The 19,737-nt window shown below is 61.6% G+C and overlaps 4 protein-coding genes across 5 annotated transcripts; 2 read left to right on the top strand and 2 right to left on the bottom strand.

Moving 5' to 3' along the window:
- Window positions 1–399: 399 nt before the first annotated feature.
- On the bottom strand, window positions 400–1,398 carry AVPI1 (arginine vasopressin induced 1). The gene is given in 3 exon segments (XM_056494640.1): window positions 400–546; window positions 628–880; window positions 882–1,398. Coding segments are annotated over 3 exon segments (705 nt in total). The 5' UTR covers window positions 1,307–1,398; the 3' UTR covers window positions 400–519.
- Window positions 1,399–1,476: 78 nt separating this feature from the next.
- On the top strand, window positions 1,477–4,280 carry MARVELD1 (MARVEL domain containing 1). Its single transcript, XM_056494641.1, has one exon. It carries the CDS (start codon window positions 1,905–1,907, stop codon window positions 2,430–2,432), a length of 528 nt encoding a protein of 175 aa, XP_056350616.1. The 5' UTR covers window positions 1,477–1,904; the 3' UTR covers window positions 2,433–4,280.
- Window positions 4,281–5,635: 1,355 nt separating this feature from the next.
- On the top strand, window positions 5,636–10,566 carry ZFYVE27 (zinc finger FYVE-type containing 27). 2 transcript variants are annotated; one of them, XM_056495164.1, is made up of 12 exons: window positions 5,636–5,916; window positions 6,000–6,070; window positions 6,140–6,326; window positions 6,471–6,566; window positions 6,749–6,861; window positions 7,582–7,712; window positions 8,051–8,122; window positions 8,288–8,308; window positions 8,501–8,645; window positions 8,949–8,995; window positions 9,459–9,540; window positions 9,757–10,566. In XM_056495164.1, the coding sequence occupies exons 1-12, from the start codon at window positions 5,720–5,722 to the stop codon at window positions 9,819–9,821; spliced, it is 1,227 nt and encodes a 408-aa protein (XP_056351139.1). In that variant the 5' UTR covers window positions 5,636–5,719; the 3' UTR covers window positions 9,822–10,566. The 2 variants fall into 2 exon arrangements, with proteins under 2 accessions (XP_056351139.1, XP_056351140.1); XM_056495165.1 differs by lacking the exon at window positions 8,288–8,308 and having other exon boundaries at window positions 5,638–5,916.
- Window positions 10,567–12,810: 2,244 nt separating this feature from the next.
- On the bottom strand, window positions 12,811–15,626 carry SFRP5 (secreted frizzled related protein 5). Its single transcript, XM_056495167.1, has 3 exons — window positions 15,031–15,626; window positions 14,298–14,375; window positions 12,811–13,922 (listed from the first exon to the last, which is right to left on the bottom strand). Exons 1-3 carry the CDS (start codon window positions 15,560–15,562, stop codon window positions 13,582–13,584), a joined length of 951 nt encoding a protein of 316 aa, XP_056351142.1. The 5' UTR covers window positions 15,563–15,626; the 3' UTR covers window positions 12,811–13,581.
- Between the last annotated feature and the right edge of the window lie 4,111 nt (window positions 15,627–19,737).

The following is a 19,737-nucleotide window of genomic DNA, read 5'->3' as shown; positions in this document are numbered from 1 at the left end:
TCTTCCAGCTTGGCCAGCAGAGAAATCTTTCCCTGGCAGAATGTCTATTATCTCATCCAAACATTCCTTCTCATGAAGGGCAGCATTTAGCTTGTTCTTCAGTTGTCCCTGTGACTGTGCCAGGGCATTGTGTGACTGCACTGGAACAGATTGCCCAGAGAGGCTGTGGAGTCTCCCTCGTAAGAGATATTCAAGAACCATCTGGATGCAATCCTGTGACATCTGCTCTAGCATGACCCTGCTTAAGCAGGGATGTTGGAACAGACCTGTGGGTCATCTGTTCCAGCCTGACCCGTGGTGTGGGGCTGTCTCCTTGCACTAGGTGCCGTACAACTAGCCTGGACCATGATTCTGCCACTCAGGGATGGGCAGGACACAACCAGAGTCTCACCCAGCCACCACTGTCCACCCTTTATTAACCATTCACTGCACCCTGCTTAGTACACTTAGGGTCCTTGGACAGCTGCACTACACGGTAGGTGATGCTACATGGACCCCGAGCCCGTCTCGCCCCCGCAGTTACGCTCCAGCTTCTTCTCCGCGATCCTGCGGGCAAGAGGTGTGTGTTAGCGGCGTGGCCGAGCCGCACTTCCCCTCGGTTGCCGCACCGCTGCGGGCCGTACCTACCGAAGGTGTTCGAAGCACCGTAGCGCTGCATACCCCACCGCCGGGCTGGGCCGGTCGTCGCCGCCGCCGAAGCCGCCGCAGGGCCCGTGCCATGCGCCGCTGGCCCGCGTACCGCCAGACCAGGTGGGCGCGCTCCTCAGGCCGCTCGGCCCCGCCGCTCCGGAACAGGCTCCGCAGCTCTCGTAGCCCCACGCCCTGGAAGATGTTGGCCGAGGCCCGCTTACGGGCGCGGGCTGGGTGCGCCGCCCGTCCTCGGAGAGTCGCTCACCACCGAGGCTGGAGTGCCCATGGCTCTGGCCGTGGCGGGTACCGAACAGTCCTCCTCAGGCTCCGGTCTCGCCCCCAGATCCGGTCCGCCTCGGACCGGCGCGGATGCCCAGTGAGGACGGGGGGCCGTCGGGGGAAGGGCGGTCCGGGACGCCGGGCAGGGGGCCAGCCGCGCAGGCGGGGCCGCCCGGGAACGCGGGAGACGCCCCGGCTCGGGCCGGGACACGCAAGTCCGGTCCCGCCCTGCCCAGGGGCGCTGGGCCCCGCCGTGATCTAATTTCGCTCCACCGCCGCCCCGCGCCCACGGCCCCTCGCACAGACCTGGCGGTGGCGGCTCCGCCTGGTGCTCGCTGCTCTCCCGGACCCGCTTCGCGCAGCCGTGCCGGGGTCCCGCCACAGCCGAGCACCCCATTCATTCACTTCCCCGCGTGCCGCCCCATCCCCTGGCCAATCCCCGCCCGCCTCTCGCTGCCAGGACCAATCGGCACCGAGGGGCGCGGCTGTCCCGCTCCGCCGGGGAGGCCACGTGGCGCAGATGACGTCACGGGCGGGGTACGAGGCCTCGCCCTCGGGCGGGGCCGCGCCGCGCCGCGCCGCGCCCCGCTCCGAGGGGAATCCCGGATGACGTAAGGGGAACCCCGGCGCGCGCCCCCCGCCGGCCGCCGCACGGGGTCCCGGTGCGCTGTCCCTGGACCCCGCCGTCGGCATCGGTCGCCGTCTCCCACGTCCTCCCGCCGCCCCGCGCGCCCCTCGTTGTGGCCCCCACCGGCCGCAGCAGGACGGGAGGGGCGCGGCGATCCCCGCCCGACGGCGCATCCGCCGCATCCTCGGGTGTCCGATGGGCTGGCGGGAGGTGCGGCGGGGCGCGGAGGCGGGGCTGGGAGGAGAGGAGAGAGGCCCCGCGAGGGGAGGACCGCTAAGTGCCAGATGTTTGGCAACGGGCAGGGAGGAAGTCGCTGCCGGGTTCCTGAGTCCCGCCCGAGCCGCGCCGGAGCAGGCAGGGCCGCGCCATGGCCCGCACAGCTCCCCCGACAGTGCCGCCGCCCCCGGGGCCGCCGGCCCGCGGCTCCCTCAGCCTCCATCGCGCCTACCTGCGGAGCCCGCTGGGCCTGCTACGCCTGGGGCAGCTGGCTCTGGGCGCTGCCTTCTGGGTGACGGTAGCGGCTCATAAGTACGAGGGGGCGGCCCACTTCGCTCTGTTTGCCGCCGTCCTGGTCTGGCTCCTCACCCTGGCCCTCTTCGGGCTGAGCCTGCTGGGGCGCTGGGAGCTGGTGCCCTGGTTGGGCTCCCGCTGGCTCCTCACCAATCTGGTGCACGACCTGGCACTGGGTGTGGGGCTCTACGCAGCTGCCACTGGCATCATGGGTCACAAGGCCAAGCAGAGGAGCTTTTGCAACCTGCCGGGCTACAGCCAGCACTGCCTGTACAGTGCCTACCTGAGCGCCTCCATCTGCGGGGGCATCACTGCCTGCCTGTACCTCTTCTCCGGCCTCTATTGTCTGTCACGGCGTTGCCAGGACCAGCGAGACATCATCTGAGACCCCACGCCACTTGGCTCCCCTGCTCAGCAGCAGACAGAAAACAACCTGTCTTTGGGATGAAATGACCCTGCCACCCCATCCTCTCCTGGCTGACTGCACTGCAATTCCTCCAGAGACTCCTGCACAGACGGATGGACAGACAGAGGCCTTTGCTGAGCACGGCTTCCCCTGCAGCGCACTGAGACAGCATGGACACCCAGCCACTGAACAGCCCTTCTCCCACCGCTGGAAACACATAGGCTACTGCAAGTGGAAGGACCCAAATGGAGAGCCCCTATGAGGGATACCAATCTTTGGGAGACCCCCTGGGACTCAAGCCAAAATCTGCTGCCCCTGGTCTTGCAGATGCTGCCTTTTCAGGTGGGTGCTGACATTTCCCTGGGGTGCAGGGGGACTGGCCTGGGGGAGCTGAGCTAGGGGCAGCAGTGCCTAGTGGAGTTGGATGGGCATAAACCCCCCTGGCCTGCTGGCAGTCCTGTCTTGCCATTCCAGCTGCATGGCGCCTCCACAATTCCCTAAGGGAGGCTCTGAACTTGGCTTCCCCAGCCTGGGCCCCTCATTCTGTCTGCCGTGAAAACATCCTTCATCTTATTGGAGCCCCAAAGGGCTCAGCGCCTCCCTGTCCTGCACCCAGGTACTGCACAGATCCAGCACCCAGTCCACTGTGGAGACTGAGCAGGGCAGCAAGACTTGCATTCTGCGGAGGGAGGGAAAGGACAAGTGGAGTCACAACCTGTCCTGTGACCCTTAGGTCTCCAGCCCAGGAGTTTGTACAGACCTGGGATGGGGCCAGGTGCCCCAGGGTTTGAGGGGCCTGTTATGGGGTTCTCTCCTCCTGCTGTCCCTGCAGAGAGGTTTGTGGCTCCAAGCCACCCAGAGCCACTGAACCAGCCCTGGGGCCAGGCTACTCCAAAAGGGACAGAAACAGCCTCGCTGATGGTTCTGGAGACCAGCCTGCAGCCCTGCCTGTCTCTGCCGCACTTGTTTATCATCCTGGAAAATTTTCATCTCTGGACTCTCTGTGACTGGGCAATGCCTGGACAGTGTGGTGAGGTGGAAGGATGAGCATTGCAGCATGGCAGTGCTAGGCTGTGCTGGCACTCTTGAGATGGGGGAGCTGGGGCCAGGCATTGTGGGAGCACAACCTGTCTTGGAGAACAGAAGAGGACACTGGCACTGGAGCCAGCCCAGCCCTGGATCAGCCTCCACAAGCCACCAGGTGCCAAGCTCTGACGAGGCCATGTAGGGCTGACTAGAGAAATGGGCAGCCAGAGACAGAATTTTTGGAGCAGCATGCTAGGGCTGCCCTGTCACAAGCCCTCCTCACCCTGCCTGGAGGCAGGTCCTCTCTGTCACTCCTGGTGCAAGGGAGGGTCTGCTCCATTCTCAGTGCAGACTCAGATCTGTGAGATGGGTGTCCCCAGCAGCTGACCACAGCTGCCTGTTGCCTGGGGTTTCCTGGAGGCTTTTTGAGGTGAAGAGCAGCAGCCATGATTCCCCTGAGGGCTTGAAGGGGTCTGGGATTGGTACTGGGCCACCACTTCCATTGTGATGTGCTGTCCCAGTGGATCATGCTCAGGGGCCCTGCCAAACCCTGGGCCTTCCCTGGGTAGGAACGTGCTCTCTGTGCCCTGTGTCAAGGCTGGTCCCTGACACTGCCTGCCACTGCCTTACTCTGGTGCAGCCCTTGGCCCAGGCTGTCCAAAATACCCTCGGTGCTCCTGCCACCACAAGTGCCTTCCCCTGGCTTTCTGCAGCCCTGTCTGTCACCCCAGCTCTTCCCCTTACAGCCTCCTTTCAGGTGCCAATGGATTCACCTTCCAAATAAAGCAATGTTGGCGCTCACTGAGTGTCTGGGACTTTGTGCTGGGGACCTGCTGCGTATGAGGTCTGAGCTGAGATCACACTCAGCTCTGTAGCCCTGCACCCTAGGGCCTCTCTGCTTGGAACCTCTGGCAATAGTCACAAAGTCTTGGGGTGCTCTGGAGTCACAGGCAGGCTTCCTGATGATGAGCCACTGCTCCTAACAGAGAGGCTTAAGCCTCTGCCCTTGGGGACAGGGGTTATCCCTGGCCCTGTTGCCTTTCCAGAGACAGGACATAGCCTGATGCTAACATGGGGCTCCAGACAGACCAGACGGAGGCCAAGTCCCTAGGGTTCTGTAGCTATGGGATGTTACTGAGGACAGGATGTAGTTGCATTCCTAAGGGCCTCGTCACTCTGTGCTGAAAGGGCCCTCTGTCCCAGGGACAGGGCACCACTGGGCAGTCATGAACACGCTGACTGGCCCTTGGTGGGTCAGGGGCCAATAGAGGGCTGCCAGCATCTCCTAGGACTGCCTGCAGTTCTGGGACACACTGTTGCGACAGTCTTGGACCTGGACCCGCAGCTGGGGTGTCACTGGGTCCCCAGCGTTCTGCCCATGGGACACATGGGTTCATCAGAGGCTGCAGGCAGCTGGCAGCAGCATTGTACCCTCATAAAGCCAGCATAAAGTTACAACAAGGTTACAGCTTTTGGCATCAGATGAAGCCCAGGATCCCCAGAGCACCCTGGGAGCCAGCACCCCTGCTGTACTGCAAGCACCTTTTAGGACAGCCCATGGTGTGTGGAGCAGTGTGAGCAGGGCTGCTGGGCAGGACAGTTCCCGTGCAGCTTTGGGGGCATGAAGGGGCAGCAAATGGGCTGCCAGCCATGCTCACGGGCCTGTGGGGAGCCCCTGCTCCCTTCCAGGGACTCCGGTGTGACGCTGCTCCCTGGTCTCTGCTCGGGGAGAAGTGGCCCAGCAACCTCATGGGGACAAACCCACCGTGCCCAACACAGCTGGATGCAGGCCATGCCAAGACCCAGGTGGAACTGAGCCCTGAACCAGGATTAGACCCGGATCATTGCCCAGCCCTGGACTGGGACCGGATCCAGGCTGTGACCGAGCCCTACACCAGAGCAGACCCCAATCGGGACCGGGCCGGGACGCTGAGCAGCCCCGGACCAGGGCCGACCCCCGTGTCCAGACCGGGCCCACCGAGACTACACCTCCATCCCCAGACCCAGAGCGGCCCGCAGGGCGCAGCACGGAGGCTGGCAGAGCCCCGGGCAGAGTTCCGGCGGGGCGGCCCCGGTAGGGCCCGGTCGCGGCCCGTTCCGGCGGGGCGGGGCTCACGGCCCGTCCGGCCCGCCGCTCCCATTGGCCGCGCGCGGGGCTGACGGCGCGCCCGGCCGCGTCACGGGAGCGCGCGGCGCTGTCGGGCCGAGCGCGGCCGGGCCGCTCGGCTCCCGGTCCCGGTATGCAGGCGGTGGAGCGGGACGGGGCGGCAGGCGGCCCCGAAGGGGCGGCGGGAGCTGGTGAGGCTCCGCCGGAGCCGCCACCGCCCAAGGGCGCCGCTGCTTTCGACCTACTGGAGCTGGTGCGGAGCTACCGGCGGCTGGAGCTCTACCTGGAGCCGCTGCGGGACGCCGCCGACGGTGTCCGCTCCCTCCTCCGGTAGGTGCGGTCTGGGCCGGGATCGCGACCGAGTCCGAGACCGTCCCCGGGGTCTCATGTCCCTTCCTTCCCCCCTCTGGCAGGTGGCAGCGGCCTGCGTGCTCCCTGCTGGTCTGCCTCGGCCTCAACTTGCTCCTGCTCACCCTCGGCCAAGGTGCGTGTGGGGGCTCGGGGCCGGTCCCCGTCCCGGGCGCTCCGGGCTGACGTGTCCCGCCTCTTGCAGCCGCCTGGTTCTCGGCGCTGGCCCTGCTGGTCGCGGTGCCGGCGCTGCTGGGTTACCTGCAGGAGTCGTGCCGGGCGCGGCCCTCGGAGCCCGAGCTGGTGCGCAGGAGGTTCCACAGCATCCGCAGGGAGGATCTGCGCAAGGTGCAGCTCTCGCGGCAGGAGGCCATCGCCCAGGTCAAGAGCTTGTGAGTCCCCGAGGCCGCCTCGGCAGCCAGAAAGGCTTCTTGGAGGCTGTGGGGGGCTCCTGCCGGTTTGGCTCCTGTATCCCGTGTGAGTGTGGGGAAGGAGGGTGTGTGTTTTTTTTTTTTTTGTGACTGTCTCATTTGCAGCCTGATCCAGCTGGAGGGGTTTCTGAACGGGATGTGCTGCAGCTGTGAGGCAGTGTACCGTGTGCTGTACTGGGAGAACCCCACTGTCTCTTCCCAGTGAGTAGTATGGGGTCAGGGACCTTGTGGTGGGCATGGTGAGGAGAGGGGCTCAGCCAGGCCTGTGATGCTGTGTTTGATTTGTTTGGTACTTGGAGGTGGAACACCAGATGAGGGAAGGAGTTTTATGCTGTTTTGTGAGTTGCTCTGACTTGACCACAGTGCCCTGCTGCTTTCCACAGATTTTATGGGGTGCTGTTGGGTACTATCTGTGTTCTCTACCTGCTGCCCCTCTGCTGGGTCCTGGCCATCCTCAACAGCACCCTCTTTCTGGGCAACACCCAGTTCTACCAAGGTATGAGACCTGGCTGGAAGTGCCCCATGTGGGTTGGGTTGGGGAAAGGCCCTCTGAAGCCTGGGATCCTGCCCTGGATCTCTCCCTCACACAAGCCCACTGTCCCATGTCAGGCTCTGCCATAGACCCTGAGCCCCCCTGAAGGCACTGATGTCCTGGGAGTGGTGTTGTGTGACCTAGGGTGGGTGGTGTGGTCCCAAGGGCTCAGCTGTTGGAGGTGAGAGTCTCTCCTGATGTGTGTCCCAGCTCAGTGCTGTTTCCTTCTCTTCTCTGTGGTGTGGCAAACCAGGGCCTGTCAATGCAGGCTGTGTGTGAGCCTCTCCACCCCTCTTGATCCCTGACCCTGCTCTTCAGGAGTTCAAACACATTCAAGTGCCTGTGGCAGTATATGACACAGGCCTGAAAACGTGCCACTGGAAGGGAGAGGAGCCCTCTCCTGTGGCTCGTGCTGGAGGAGTGTTGGATCTGTCTGAGCTGTGACATTGGCCCCTTCCATTCCCTGTACTGAGCTGAGGCAGGTGGTGGGGAGATTCTTTTCTGCCCTAACTTTGATGTGTGAGCTGTGTTAGCTCAGGACATCTGATGAGTGAATGACATCTGTCAATGCATGCCCCCTTGCCCCTGAGCCCTGGAGATCAGGTCTTGCAACTAGCTTTTGTGTGATGTGGCTGGGAGTAGGGAAATGACACTCTACTCCAGCTGCATTCCCCTCTTAACTAGTGATAATGGAGCTCAAGGCCTCCATTGAGCAGTGTGTGGGCTCCAAACCCCTCGAGAGGACTCCAGAACCTGCTGAACCCCTGCCACCAGCTGCTGCCCCAGATCGGACGCCCACCCCCACCAGTGCAGAGGTGAGACAGGGGCAGGGCTGGCAGTCGTGGGGTGGGAGCTGCAGAGTCAGCCCTTGGGGCAGACTATGCTTGTGTCCCTCGACACACAGATTTCTTCCAGCTGCTTTGCTGGCAGCCTGTGAGCCACTCCTGAGTTACTGCTCTCTGCCATGCGAGCTTGGCTCAGTCCTTTTGCCACATGTAAGGATATGGTCTGAGGAGGCAGGGTCTCCTTCTGACACTTGTGTCATCTGTGAGGCTGCCTGGGATCCATTGTCCTGGAACCTGCTCAGAAGTGTGGGGGTACCTTTGAACAGAGGTGGGCGAACAGCAGAACTGGATTTGTGAATCTCTTGTAGGACCTTACCCCTGGCAGTGTGGAGGAAGCAGAGGAAGCAGAACCTGATGAAGAGTTCAAAGATGCTATTGAGGTTTGAGGCTGGTTGGGGTGGACTGTACCTGCAGGGCAGCTGAGGTGGGAAAGGGACAAAGACCTTGTTGGGCAAACTGGGTGCTCAGGGAGAGTGACTGTGGGTTTGGGTGCCTTTGGGTCTGTGTGTACTCACTCTCCTCTCTGTCCCATGCTGCGGGAGAAGGAGAACCAGCTGCTGGTCATGGTGAGTACTGCCATGCCAGGGTGTGGTATCTCCTCCCAGCTGGAGCTTTGCCTGTTTTGCTGGTGGCTTGTGGAAATAAATGCCAGGTTGAGCACCCTGCTAGTTGGGTGTCTGCTCTGGCATGGGCTACCCTGCAGCCCTCAGTGTGCCCCCAGCCACCCTGCTGTGCTCAGCTGGATCTGCTCCCTGCAGGAGGATGATGAGAGTTCTCAGTGCTCAGCAGATTTTGACCTCAGCCTCCCAGACAATGGTTTTATGAGCAAAAATGAGGTGATCCGCAGCAAGGTGTCACGGCTGACCGAGCGCCTGCGCAAGCGCTACCCCAGCAACAACTTCGGTGAGTTTGGGAGCAGGTGCTTCTTGGGGAGCTCAGCAGTGTGGGGTCTGTGCTGCCTCCAGTGGTGACCATTGGACTGGGAGTGGAGAGAGTGGTGTGGTGCCTGCTAGGCTGTGCTGACACCTCCAATGACCTTTTCCACTCCATGGGAGAATGGTCCTAGAATTCCTAGGAAGGGCAAGGATGGGAGGATGCTGCAATGTCATCTCTGAGCTGAGCCTTTACAACAGCTATGGCTGTTCTTGTGCCACTTGCAGCCCCAGGCAGCAGAGCCCTGCCTGACCTCTGCTCTCTTTTTTCCAGGGAACTGCACGGGCTGTGCTGCCACCTTCTCTGTGCTCAAGAAGAGGGTGAGTCTTTGGCTTCTGCCCCAGCTTGCTGTCTGCACCTGGGGCAGAGGTGTTGCTCATGTCTGGCTTGCCTCAGCTTTCTCAGGCAGCTTAGATGTCTGGCCTCGGTCACAGCCCAAATGACCTCAGCTAAATACTGGGTGTTGTCATATGCCTAATGGCACCAGGGATCCCTTGTGTTGTGGAGCATTTGTCCATTTACTCCTCAGGCCAAACCCACATGTTATTGTGGAAGGTACCTGCTCTGTTCCCTGTTCAGTCCATTTTCTGTGGCCTTTCTGGTGAAGCAGAGCATGGGTCTGCTAGTGGGAGTGACCTGTTGCCTTATCTGAGCCCTGTGTGTGATGCTTGGCACACAGTCTGTGGGCAGTTCTCAGAAGGAGTTATAGACTTTTAGTCCCCTTCATTTACTCCTGGGTTAGTCTGATATATATCTGGGGCTCACCTCCATCTTTCTCCACAGCGGAGCTGCAGCAACTGTGGGAACAGCTTCTGCTCCAGGTGTTGTTCCTTCAAAGTCCCCAAGGCCGTGATGGGAGCCACGGGTGAGTTGAAAGGTGGAGGGAAGAGCTCCTGCTTCCACCTATTCTGTCTGCCCAGGCATTTGCCCCAGCCCTGGTGGTAGACAGGGCATACCCAGCACAGGCTGGCTCGGGACAGAGCAGTGATGAATTTGCAGCTCTTGAAGCAGCTTTGTGGCTGGGGTCCCCAGCCCATGGTGGGAGAGGGAGATCATCCCTGACATTTGCTTTCCTTTCCAGCCCCGGAGGCTCAGAAGGAGACAGTGTTTGTGTGCGCTCTCTGCAACCAGGTGCTCATCAAGTGATGAAACAGGCCCAGCCAGTTCCTGTGGCCTGCACTGCCTGAGACCTGGGACAGCAGGCAGGCACCCCTGCCACTGGGAGCCTGGACTGTTTGGATCCCAGCATGGCATTCCCCTGCCAGAGGATGCTTGCACTTGTGCTCCTCCTGCCAGCGCCAGGCTGGATGGACCAGCCCTCCTTGCCATGCACCAGCTGGATCACCATGGTGGAGCACTGCCCATGGCTGTGCCCCATCCCTGCAGCTGCTCCAAGCCCTGGGTGCTCTCTGGCACTTGCTGTGCCCTACCACGTGCTTGTCCAGGCCCTTTGGCCTGGCTTAGTGATGGAAGAGCCATCCTTCCTACTCGTGGTTCCTTCACCTCCTGGATGGGGCAGAACAACCTCAGGGCTCTGTCCCTACCTTTCCCAGCACTGTGCTATAAGTGACTGTATTTTTGGGATCAAGTCAGAGCTCCTCCTGCATCCTTGGGGTCTAGACTAGCTAGGTTTTTCATCCTAGCTCAGCTGAGACTCTGCTAGTCACTCCTGTGCTCCTCAGCCTCACTGCCTGCAGGTTTAGTCTTTTACCCCTGAATTTGGCTGTAGCCCAGAAGAGAAAAGAGAATGAGTTTGGGTTGGGCTGTGTGGTTGTCAGTGTGAGAAAAGGCAGGAGTTGGTGCTGCTCTGTGCACTTAGTGACTGCTGCTTTCTACTACAGATTAATATATAATTACATATAGAGAATGACCAATAAATCTCTAGTCCTCAGCTGGCTCTTGTGTCATCCCAGTGAAAGCTGTCCCAGTCCCAGGTCACTCTGACATCTCCGTGGCCTTGGCTGTCCTGCAGGTTCTCCTGGAGAAATAGTGTTCCTGTGCCACCAGCTCCCCATGCTTTACTGGAATTCCCATCTTCTGACCTGCTGTAGCCTTGTTTGCCCCCTGCTCAGAGCTGTGTGCAGCTGCCTGTCAGCTGTGCCAGGGCTGGACCTGCTGGGCTGGAGCCAGGGGGCACCTGAGCTCTGACAGGAGCTACTGAGCTTCCTCTGCCCTGGGCTGCTCTTCCCCTGCCCTCCCGGGCAGTGGTCCCACCAGCTGCCTGTGTGCACAAGGATGACCTTTCCTTGTGTGAACAGCAAAGCTCCCAGCTATTCCAGGAATGTGACCCTGGCTGCTGTGCAGCTGGGAGCAGCCGTGGCCTGGGTCCCTGCCAGCCAGCTGCAGCTTCCCCCAAGCCAGGGAATCTGGGGGGCCAGTGCCCAGCAGGCTGACACCCACCAGTCTGAGAGTTGCTGGAGCCCAGACCTTGCTGCAGGCTCTGCATCCCACCAGTGTGGGAGCCCCTGTGGGGCAGGCAGCCTAAACACTTCCCCTTCACATGGAAATTTGGAGAAAAGCTGGACTTGGCACTTGATGATGAGGGTGTCTGGCTTGTGCTGGGTGTGCAGGGGACTGGTGTGCAGAGGGCTGAGCAGGTAGTGGGGGCTGTAACATTGGGGAAGGGGCTGTGTAGCACCCCAAGTGCTGTGGGTGTGTTTATGAGTGCCTGCAATGGGATTATTACTGGCCTGGGAGGGGTCAGCTTGCTCAGACAGCTGACAGTGGAAGGCAGAGGAGATGCTTGTATTTCTAGAGAAAACACTTGGAGCAATGAGCACTATGGCCATATATGTCTGAACACTCTCTGGGAAGATGCTAATGACACAGAATACAGAGGGCTACAGATAAACTTAGGCTGTGGGAGATGGGGTTTAATTTATGCTTTTTAAGTTTTGCAATAAAATGTCGTAATTGACAGTGTTTATTCCTATGAAAGAGTGCTCAGCAGTCAAGCTCTGAACATACCTTCTAATGTTTGAATATTTTCCTTCTTTTTTTCTCAGTGGGCAGGGAAGAGTGCCTGCAGGGGCTAGCTGCTCCATGTTCCTAGCTGGCTGTGAGGCAGGAGCACAAAAACCTCTCCCTGACGAGAGGGAGGTTTGGGGCTCTGGAGGCTGGCCAGTGGGGCCAAGGCCATACCCAGGGAGGGCAGAGGGAGAAGAGGTCACCCCAGAGCAGGGCAGGTGCACAGTGCTCTTGTCAGCCAGAAGAGGGTGGGTGCAGACATCCTGCAGCCTCAATTTCCTTCTTGTCCCGGAGGCTCCCTGAGGCCAGGCCAGCTCTGAAGACACACTGTCAGGCAGCCAGGCACTGGGTAAATATCCTGGCAGCCACCTTTGGGCCCCCCTCATCCTTTGGGATGGCTGGATACAAGCAGGCACTGGGTAAACAGGACTGGGTCCTTCAGGCTGCCCCTTGCCAGCTGGGACTGGGGGCAGCTGGGGGAGTCTAGCTGAGCTAATGGACAGCCCCTGCTGCCATCAGAGGGGCTGGGCTGAGGCTGTCCTGGTCCTTGGGCTTTTGGGAGGGTCCTGGCCAGTGCAGGTGGGTGGCCTTAGGAATCTTTAGAGGAGGCTGGAGGTTGTGGCATGGGAGGTCTGGCAGCTGAGCAGGGCTGGCAGGGAGCTGCAGAGATGACTTTTAGATGATGGTGTAGGGAGGACAGGATTGGAGGCTGCCTGGTCCAGTATCTATGATGCTCTGTGCCAGGCTCCTCAAAAGTGCTGTGAGCTCCCAGACCATAGATTTATCCCCTGGGGTGGTGAAGGAAGAAACTTTCCTGGCAAACCACTGCCAAACCCAGCTGTGGGGCTCCAGCAGCAGTGACAGCCCTGTCTCCCCATCCTACTCATCTCAATGCCCCCCCAGGCTCCCTGGAATGGCAGGGGTGCCTGAGTCTCCAGTGATGCCTGTGGCCACTAGGAACTGCATCCCTTGGCTTGGCTGGACTGCCCAGGTTCAGGCTCTAGACATGGCACCTGGAGCGGGGCTAGAGCCAGATCCTGAGGTGAATTCTTTCCCTCAGGCTGCCTCACTCAGTGGGCAGGACTAGATCCCCCTCCCATTCTTCTGGGGTCCCTGAGGGAGCCCCAAGGGGCTCCTACCCATGAACTGCAGTGAGTCACACACAGACTTCTCTGAGGTGGAATAATTTACTGTGGTGTTGATGGGCAAGGGGTGCATGGGCTGGGTCACAGCAGGGGTGTGTGTGAGGGATGCAGCAGCGCTGGTCTGGGTGCTTGGAGGTGGACCCCACTCACACACTGAGCCTGGTTTGGGGAGTGGGGGAGCCTGGGAAGGGTTTGTGCTGCTCTCGGCACTTGCTCTTGAGGAGGCCAGTCTGTGGGAACAGAGGGGCAAGAGGGACCTGCCTGGGCTGTGTCTCTGTGCAGGTGAGATAATCCAGGGCTGGATGTGAGCTCCAGGTGAGGGCATGGGATGTTTTGGTGAGCTGGAATACGAGTTGGAGGGGCTGAGGGTCTGCGGCATATCATGAGGAGCTGGGCAAAGGACCTGGGTGCAGGGTAGGGGTCCCAGGTGTAGCCAAGAGGGCCAAGCAGGGAACCTAAATGAAAGGAAGGGTCTCTGGGGCTTCTGGGTGGGGAACCTGGGAGTAGCCAAGGGTCTCTGCAAGCATGCAGAACAAGGGTCCTGTGTCCAGACTAAGCTCTTGGGCAGGGGTGGGGGTCCTTGGAGCAGAACAGGGGTCCCAGGGGTGCAGAGCAGAGCTCTCAGGAGGAGGCGGGGTCCTGGCTGTGGATCAGGGCTCCCACAAACACAGCAAGGAATCCTACAGGTGCAGGGCACAACCTAGGGGCTGAGGTGCTGGGGTGCAGCCAGGGAGGCTGGGGGTGGGATGCTGGGCCAGTGCAGGAGTTCTGGGAAAGGGCAGGGTGGGAAAGCCCTAGTGCTGCCCAGCCCCATAGAGCAGGGGGTGGTAGAGCGGGCAAGGGTAGGAGAACATGAACTTGACTGCAAACTTCATCTCCTTGTTGTGCTTCTGCCAGGGGTAGATGGCCAGGAGGAGCAGGCGGCCGCCCACCTTGCGGCCCATGACCAGGAAGCTGCCACTGAGGCTGTCAAGCTGGGGGCAGGGGCAGGCACCCGCATTCCTCATGTGCAGCACCATCTTCTTGGTGTCCTTGCGTTTCAGCGGGCCCAGTTTCAGCACCTTCTTCTTCTGGGCAGCCACCAGCCTCCGCTCCCCGTTCTCCTCCGTCATCTCCTTGATGCGCATCTTCACCACTGTGTGGGGCAGCACATTGGGGGAGGGAGCACTGCTGGGTGCTGGGGAGGGGAGGGTCTAGGCCAGGCACCTGTGCAGGGCAGGGTGCAGCCCATCCCTGGGTTGGGTCTCTGGGGAAGTTGCTGTGTGGGGGAGAGGTCCAGCAGAGGCCCCCAGGGACCCTCCCAAGTGTCTCATCCTGCCTGTCCCCCACCAACCCACTTTCTGTGGTGCACCCACCCCATGCATGAAGAGTCCAAGGGAATGGCTCAGGGGTCTCCCATGGGGCAGTCCCCATACAACTCCACCCTCTGGCCAACTCCCACCCCAGCTGTCAGACCTAGGGGAGGCAGACCCTTGTCCAGGGGGGCTGGGAAAAAGACCCCAGTACTCACCAAAGTCACTGGAGCACATCTGTTCCATCATGCCGTCTGCCTTGTGCTCCATCTCACACTGGGTGCAGATCTTGGACACTGTGGTGAAAGACCAGTTACTGTCACAGCTTCCTGCTGCTGGTACTTGTCACTTGGGCCAGCTCCTGGGGACACGCCTGGGAGAGCCCCAGCAGCTCCTCTGCTCCCTAGATAGCTGTGCTGGGGTGATGTGGGGAGGCACAGAGCACCTTGCTGGCCAGGTTCCTCCCCCAGGAGGGGAAGAGATATGGTGGCACTTTGAAGCACAGGATGAGTAAGGGTGGCCCCAGCCTAAAGGCTGTCAAAGCCCTGATCCTGACCCTAGGCTGCCTTTGGGTGATATGCCCTCTCCTGCCCGAGGGGACAGCTACCCTGCAGCAGCAGCGTGGGGATGACAGCTGCAGGTGCAGCAGGCTCTCTTGCTGCTGACCTGGGACCCAGTGGGAGGAGAGGCACTTAGTACTGTGCTGGATCCGCCAGTTCTTCCCACCTCATCCCATGTTCTTCCTTATCCCACGACAGTTCTGTGCAGCCAGCTGGGAGCCCAGTGCTCCTGGGCAATCAGACAAAGCTGATACAGTGCCCATTCCCGCCCTACTGCAGGCAGAGTCCTTGGCCAACACCAGTGTGCTGGGCTGTGCTTTGAGCGGTGAACGGGTGGCTGTTCAGGGCTCCACATGCGTTCCCATCCCATTAGAGTACCCTTCCCACTTACCTGGTGGCGGCGTGGCTTTGCTGTTCCCAAACTGGACGGCGATGCAGAGCTCGTGGTCAGAGGGGAACTTGCCACAGTGCAGCATCTCAGGCCAGGGGAAGCCGTAGGACTCCATGACAGGGGCGCAGGAGTCCCGAACCACCTCACAGAGGGAGCGGCACGGGTAGACGGGCCGGTCGAGGCACACAGGGGCGAAGAGGGAGCAGAGGAAGAGCTGGGTGTCGGTGTGGCACTGCTTGGCGAGCAGGGGCACCCAGCTGCCAGCCTGCTGCTTGGCTTCGGCCATGGTCTCGTGCTCCAGCAAGTTGGGCAGCCGCATGCGCTTGTAGCCCACGTCGCGACACAGCTGCATGTCGGGCGGGATGTCGAGGCACTGCGGCTCCCGCCCGTAGAACCGCCCGTGGGGCAGGCTCTCGGGCTGCCACCCGTAGTAATCGTAGTGCTGCCCGCCGCCCAGGGGCGCTGCCAGCGCCAGCCACAGGGCCAGCAGCGCCGAGCCCCGGGAGCCCGGGGGGCCGCCCGCCCGCGGCATCGCCGCTGCCCGCCTGGCTGCCGAGCGGGACGGAGCGGCTCGGCACCCTGCCGGCTCCCCTAGCGCCTCCCACGCTCGCTGCCCTTTCTAAGGAGGTTGGAGACCTCGCCGGCAGCCAATCTGCTCTGCCTGCCGGGCCCCCCGGGGCTGGCCCCCGGCTCCCCCTAGTCTGCCCGCACCGCTGCCACCTCCCTCCCTCCCTCGCTGCCCGGCGCATGGTGCTCCGTGCCCCTCGCCGTCCCAGGGAGCCCCCCTGCATGCGCGCCCTCAGCCCACCCTGGCTCTGTGTGTCTCTGGGGTGATGCTTTCTAGAAGGGCTGGCTCGCCTGTCCCATAGCGATGTGTTGTGGCCACAAGTTGCCCCCGTTATTCACCAGTCCCGCTGTCCCCATCCCACCTGGCACCCCAGAAGCATGTTCTGACCCTGGTTCCTACCCTGTGCCACCCGCTCCCCACTTTTTTCTCCCAAGATAATATGCTTAGGGTGCTGGGGTTTAAGGAAGAGGATCTCCCAGAAGCTTCATGCTGCAGCCCTGGGAGGGCTTCTGTGCCAGGTGTGCCATCAGTGAGGCGATGCCATGGGAATGGGGTCCTGATTCCTCATGGATGGTTCTGCCAGCATGCACCTTGGGCTGTCCATGGTCTGCTGGCACAGGCACAGCTGGGATTACACCTTCCAGCAAAGGGCTTGCATCCAGGCTCTGCCAGTGCTCAGGCTGTGGGCAAAGCTAGAGCCCAAGCGATGTGAGGGTCCTGCCCGGATGACATTCCCCCATTCCCTTGGAGATGGGGGGGTGCAAGGCTTAAGACCCCATTAGAAACCCATTTGTCTGCAGGGGTTATCTGAGGCACCCCTCCCTTTCCCATGATCGATGCCCCTGCCTGGCCAACGGGCTTTGGGCTGCCGCTGGCCCCTGCCCACCGGATAAGGCAGCTCAGTTAATGGGCGATAGAGCAAACAGTCCAGTGCAGGCAGTGATAGCAGCTGCTCTTTGCCCTGGGCTGGGGGCAGGGGCTGTCCCCTAGCCCTGGTGGGGTCCATTTGCTTTGGGGCAATGCTGGGAACCTCAGCTGCACAACCTTCCCTTCCCTGTAGCCTGCCCGCCCTGCCCATGCCCTCTGTGCTCAGCACCCATCACTGCATCCCCCAGTAATGCTTCCTTCCAGCCCGAGGGTGGGCTGGGCTCATCCCGCCCCAGCCAAGCCCCGGAGATGGCACCATTAATGTGTAACTGCCGGGGAGCCCGATAAGATACAGCAGCCTGTTATCAGGGCTGCCTGGTAGCAGCAGGGAGGGTGATCGAGGCATCGGGCTGTCACGGCAGGAGTAAGATTGTCTGGAGATAAATGCTGATAGAAAATAGCTAATCCGTGATGGATGGGCTTGGGCAGGGTGTAATTGCCATGGGAGCTGGGCTGGGAAGAGCTGGTGGGGCCTGGGAGCAGAGGCAGAGGGAGGCTGGGTGTGCGGGGTGGAGCTGCCAGCGTGCGGAGGCTGAGCACGGTCGCGGTGTGCCATGTCCCTGGGCTGTTCCCGTGGCACTGCCAGCACTGTCCTGCTCTTGACCATGGACCAGCTCTTGGCTCTCAGCCATCCCACATCCCGCTCTGGAGTTATTCTACATCTGCAGCTCCTCGCAGGAAGGTGTTTGGGGTGCTGAGCACTCTGTGCCAGCTGGCACTGCACCAGATGAAGGTGAGGGGGCTGGCGAGGCTGAGGCTGAGCTAGGGTCTTCCTGCCAGCTGCCCCAGTCCCTTCATCTGTCATGACGCCTTTATTAGAGCCCTGAGTCACCTCTTGGCCCTGCTGCTGGAGAAGGGCTGGCCCCAGAAGAGCGATGCCTGCCCCCTGCTCCCTCCGCGTGGCGTGTCCTGGCAGCCTGACCTCCGAGCTGAGACTGTGCCTCTGCTCTGGGGAGTCCCTGCTGCACTCGCATTGCTTCCTTAACCCTTTCCCACCCAGGATGCCCCAGGCTGATCTGGGTTGTACCCCGGAGAAGGGGATGGACCCAAGACAGAGGAAGCTGGCACCCTTCCCCGCGTCTTGTCTGCGCAGGCTTCTGCAATGCCCACATCCCCGATCTGCACCCATGCAGACGGCTGTGAGACTGACACTTGCTCCTGTCACTCCAGAAAGCTGGCTGTGCCACCGCTTGTGTCACTGCCTGTGCCTCTTGTCACAGAGCGGGGCCGGGAGCGGGGCCGTGAGGGCTGCCCCTCTGCGCTGGGGACACGGGGACGGCCAGCCAGGGTGCCATGGTAAGGGCAAATCCCCTGCGGGTGCTCCCTCGACCCTCCCCGCGGAGGAGCCGCGCCTGGTTGTAGCACAGAGCAGATCCGAGCCGGGGAAGCAGGAGGCTCCCAGGAAATGAGGAGCTGAGCAGGGTCCCGGCCGCCTCTTTCCATCCTTGTGTCCCCACCTACTCTCCTGCCCCAGCTTTGGGCACTACCGACCTTGTTTCTGCCAGCAGAGATGCATCCCCTGGGCCTCGGTGGGTGGGCTGAGTGAGGTCCCTCCCATCCTCCTCTTTTTCCCATCCTCTCATCCTTCCCGTCCCAGTCCCGTACTGGTTCCTGGGCTGCAGGAGCCCAGTGTGGGGCAGGGGGCTTTGGAGAGCGTAGCGCACCGGGGCTGGCCATGCAGAGTCCCAGGAGGGGAGGCACGCTGGGACTGTCCGTGTGTCCGTGGCGTCCAGCAGCTCCCAGGACAGAGCAGGGCTGTCTGCTGGCCTGGCAGCACGGCTCCCTGGGGTGGTCCTGCCTGCCAGTGGCCGCAGCAGCTTGGGGCATGGCTGGGGACACCGTGGGGTCGAGGCTGCCCGGGGCAATGTGTGACCGTGGGGGTGCGCAGCGGGGAGGGTCAGCGTCGCCGTGCACTTGCCCCGCGCCCACACACACTCCGCTGCCCGGCAGCCCCAGGAATGTGCTGGCAGCGCTCCCGGCCCAGCTGCGGAGCCCAGACTGCCCCGGCGCCCTCCCAGCCCCCCCCCTCAGCCCCTGCTGGCCCTGCCCAGTTCCTGCCAGCTCGCACACAGACCCTCCCTGTTCGCTGCCGGACGCCCCGATCCTGGCCCCCGGCACTTGGTGCTGCTCAGCAGGGCAGGGAGCGGGCATGTGGCATGTGCGGACCCTCTGAGGAGGAGTCCCCTTCCCTGACAGCATGGCACCGTGCGTGGGGACCTTCTCTGCAGGGCTGTTTGTCCCTCCCCGCCCCACCACGTCTGCACCCCGTGCGCGCTGTGGGAGCAATCCTCGCCCAGTCCCTGCTCCCAGCTCGCACCTTTGCTACTGGCAGACATTGACACCTTGCTCTGAAACCACATCCTCCTCTGCTTGCCTGTGTGCCGGAGGATGCTGTGTCTCCCAGCGCCTGTGGCTCCTGTGGGATGTGCTGGGGGGCTGCCCCCACCCTCTGTGGGGGCTCCCAGTGCAATGGGTCCTAGAACCACCCCTTCAGATGGACACAGCTGGACCACAGGTGTCGCAGAGGGGTGTCCACACTCAGGGTGCCCAGTCTGTAGGGTCATTTGGCCAGTTGGCCCCAGTTTGGGGCACTCTCCATGTCTTGTGTGAAGGGGCAGGCTGGGGCATTTGGAGCTTTCCAGAGACTCACACTGAGGGGGCCTCGTTCCCCTCCCTTTTCTCTCCCAGGTGCACACACCTGGGATCTCTCAGGAAAGGTTATCAGCTAATCACGCTGTGTTTGTGCCTCCCAAATGTCACCGTTGTCCTCACTGGGATGGTGAGCTCATGCTCCCCACCATTACTGAAAGCACTTCCAGTGCTAGGAGAAACAGCTGCCATGCCCTTCTGAGGCCCCTTTGAAGCAGAGCTGGAGCTGCTGACAGCTCTGACAGGTTGGAGAGGGGCTCAGCAGGCACTGGGTGCAGGATGGGGCTGCAGGGGTTGATCCCAGGCTGGTTGCAGGGCTCCAGCTGTTCTCCACGGGCCCCAGTCACCCTTGTACTGCAGGGAGGGTTGAGATGCTGGGGTGAAGTGCAGCACCATGCACCCAGAGACACGCTAGGGGCATGTCCTGGTCTGGGAGTCAAGTGCAGGGATTGGAGCAGGGGCACTGCTGGGCCATGCCTGCTGTGGTGGGATGGGCACAAACACACTGTCTGTTGAGGGCTGGCCATAAGGGTACCTCATATCTGTCCCATGGGGCCAGGAGC

This window comes from Oenanthe melanoleuca, chromosome 6 (assembly GCF_029582105.1).
Source record: "Oenanthe melanoleuca isolate GR-GAL-2019-014 chromosome 6, OMel1.0, whole genome shotgun sequence".
In the NCBI taxonomy this organism is placed as follows: Eukaryota; Metazoa; Chordata; class Aves; order Passeriformes; family Muscicapidae; genus Oenanthe; species Oenanthe melanoleuca.
This window is presented reverse-complemented; position numbering and strand designations above follow the sequence as displayed.

Coding starts and splice junctions, on each gene's coding strand:
- ZFYVE27 (XM_056495164.1), top strand. CDS start 5,720: ATGCAGGCGGTGGAGCGGGACGGGGCGGCAGGCGGCCCCGAAGGGGCG. Junction 7,713..8,050: donor CCACCCCCACCAGTGCAGAG/GTGAGACAGGGG, acceptor AATCTCTTGTAG/GACCTTACCCCTGGCAGTGT. Junction 8,646..8,948: donor CTACCCCAGCAACAACTTCG/GTGAGTTTGGGA, acceptor TCTTTTTTCCAG/GGAACTGCACGGGCTGTGCT.
- SFRP5 (XM_056495167.1), bottom strand. CDS start 15,562: ATGCCGCGGGCGGGCGGCCCCCCGGGCTCCCGGGGCTCGGCGCTGCTG. Junction 14,376..15,030: donor CAAAGCCACGCCGCCACCAG/GTAAGTGGGAAG, acceptor CTTTCACCACAG/TGTCCAAGATCTGCACCCAG. Junction 13,923..14,297: donor GATGTGCTCCAGTGACTTTG/GTGAGTACTGGG, acceptor TGCCCCACACAG/TGGTGAAGATGCGCATCAAG.
- MARVELD1 (XM_056494641.1), top strand. CDS start 1,905: ATGGCCCGCACAGCTCCCCCGACAGTGCCGCCGCCCCCGGGGCCGCCG.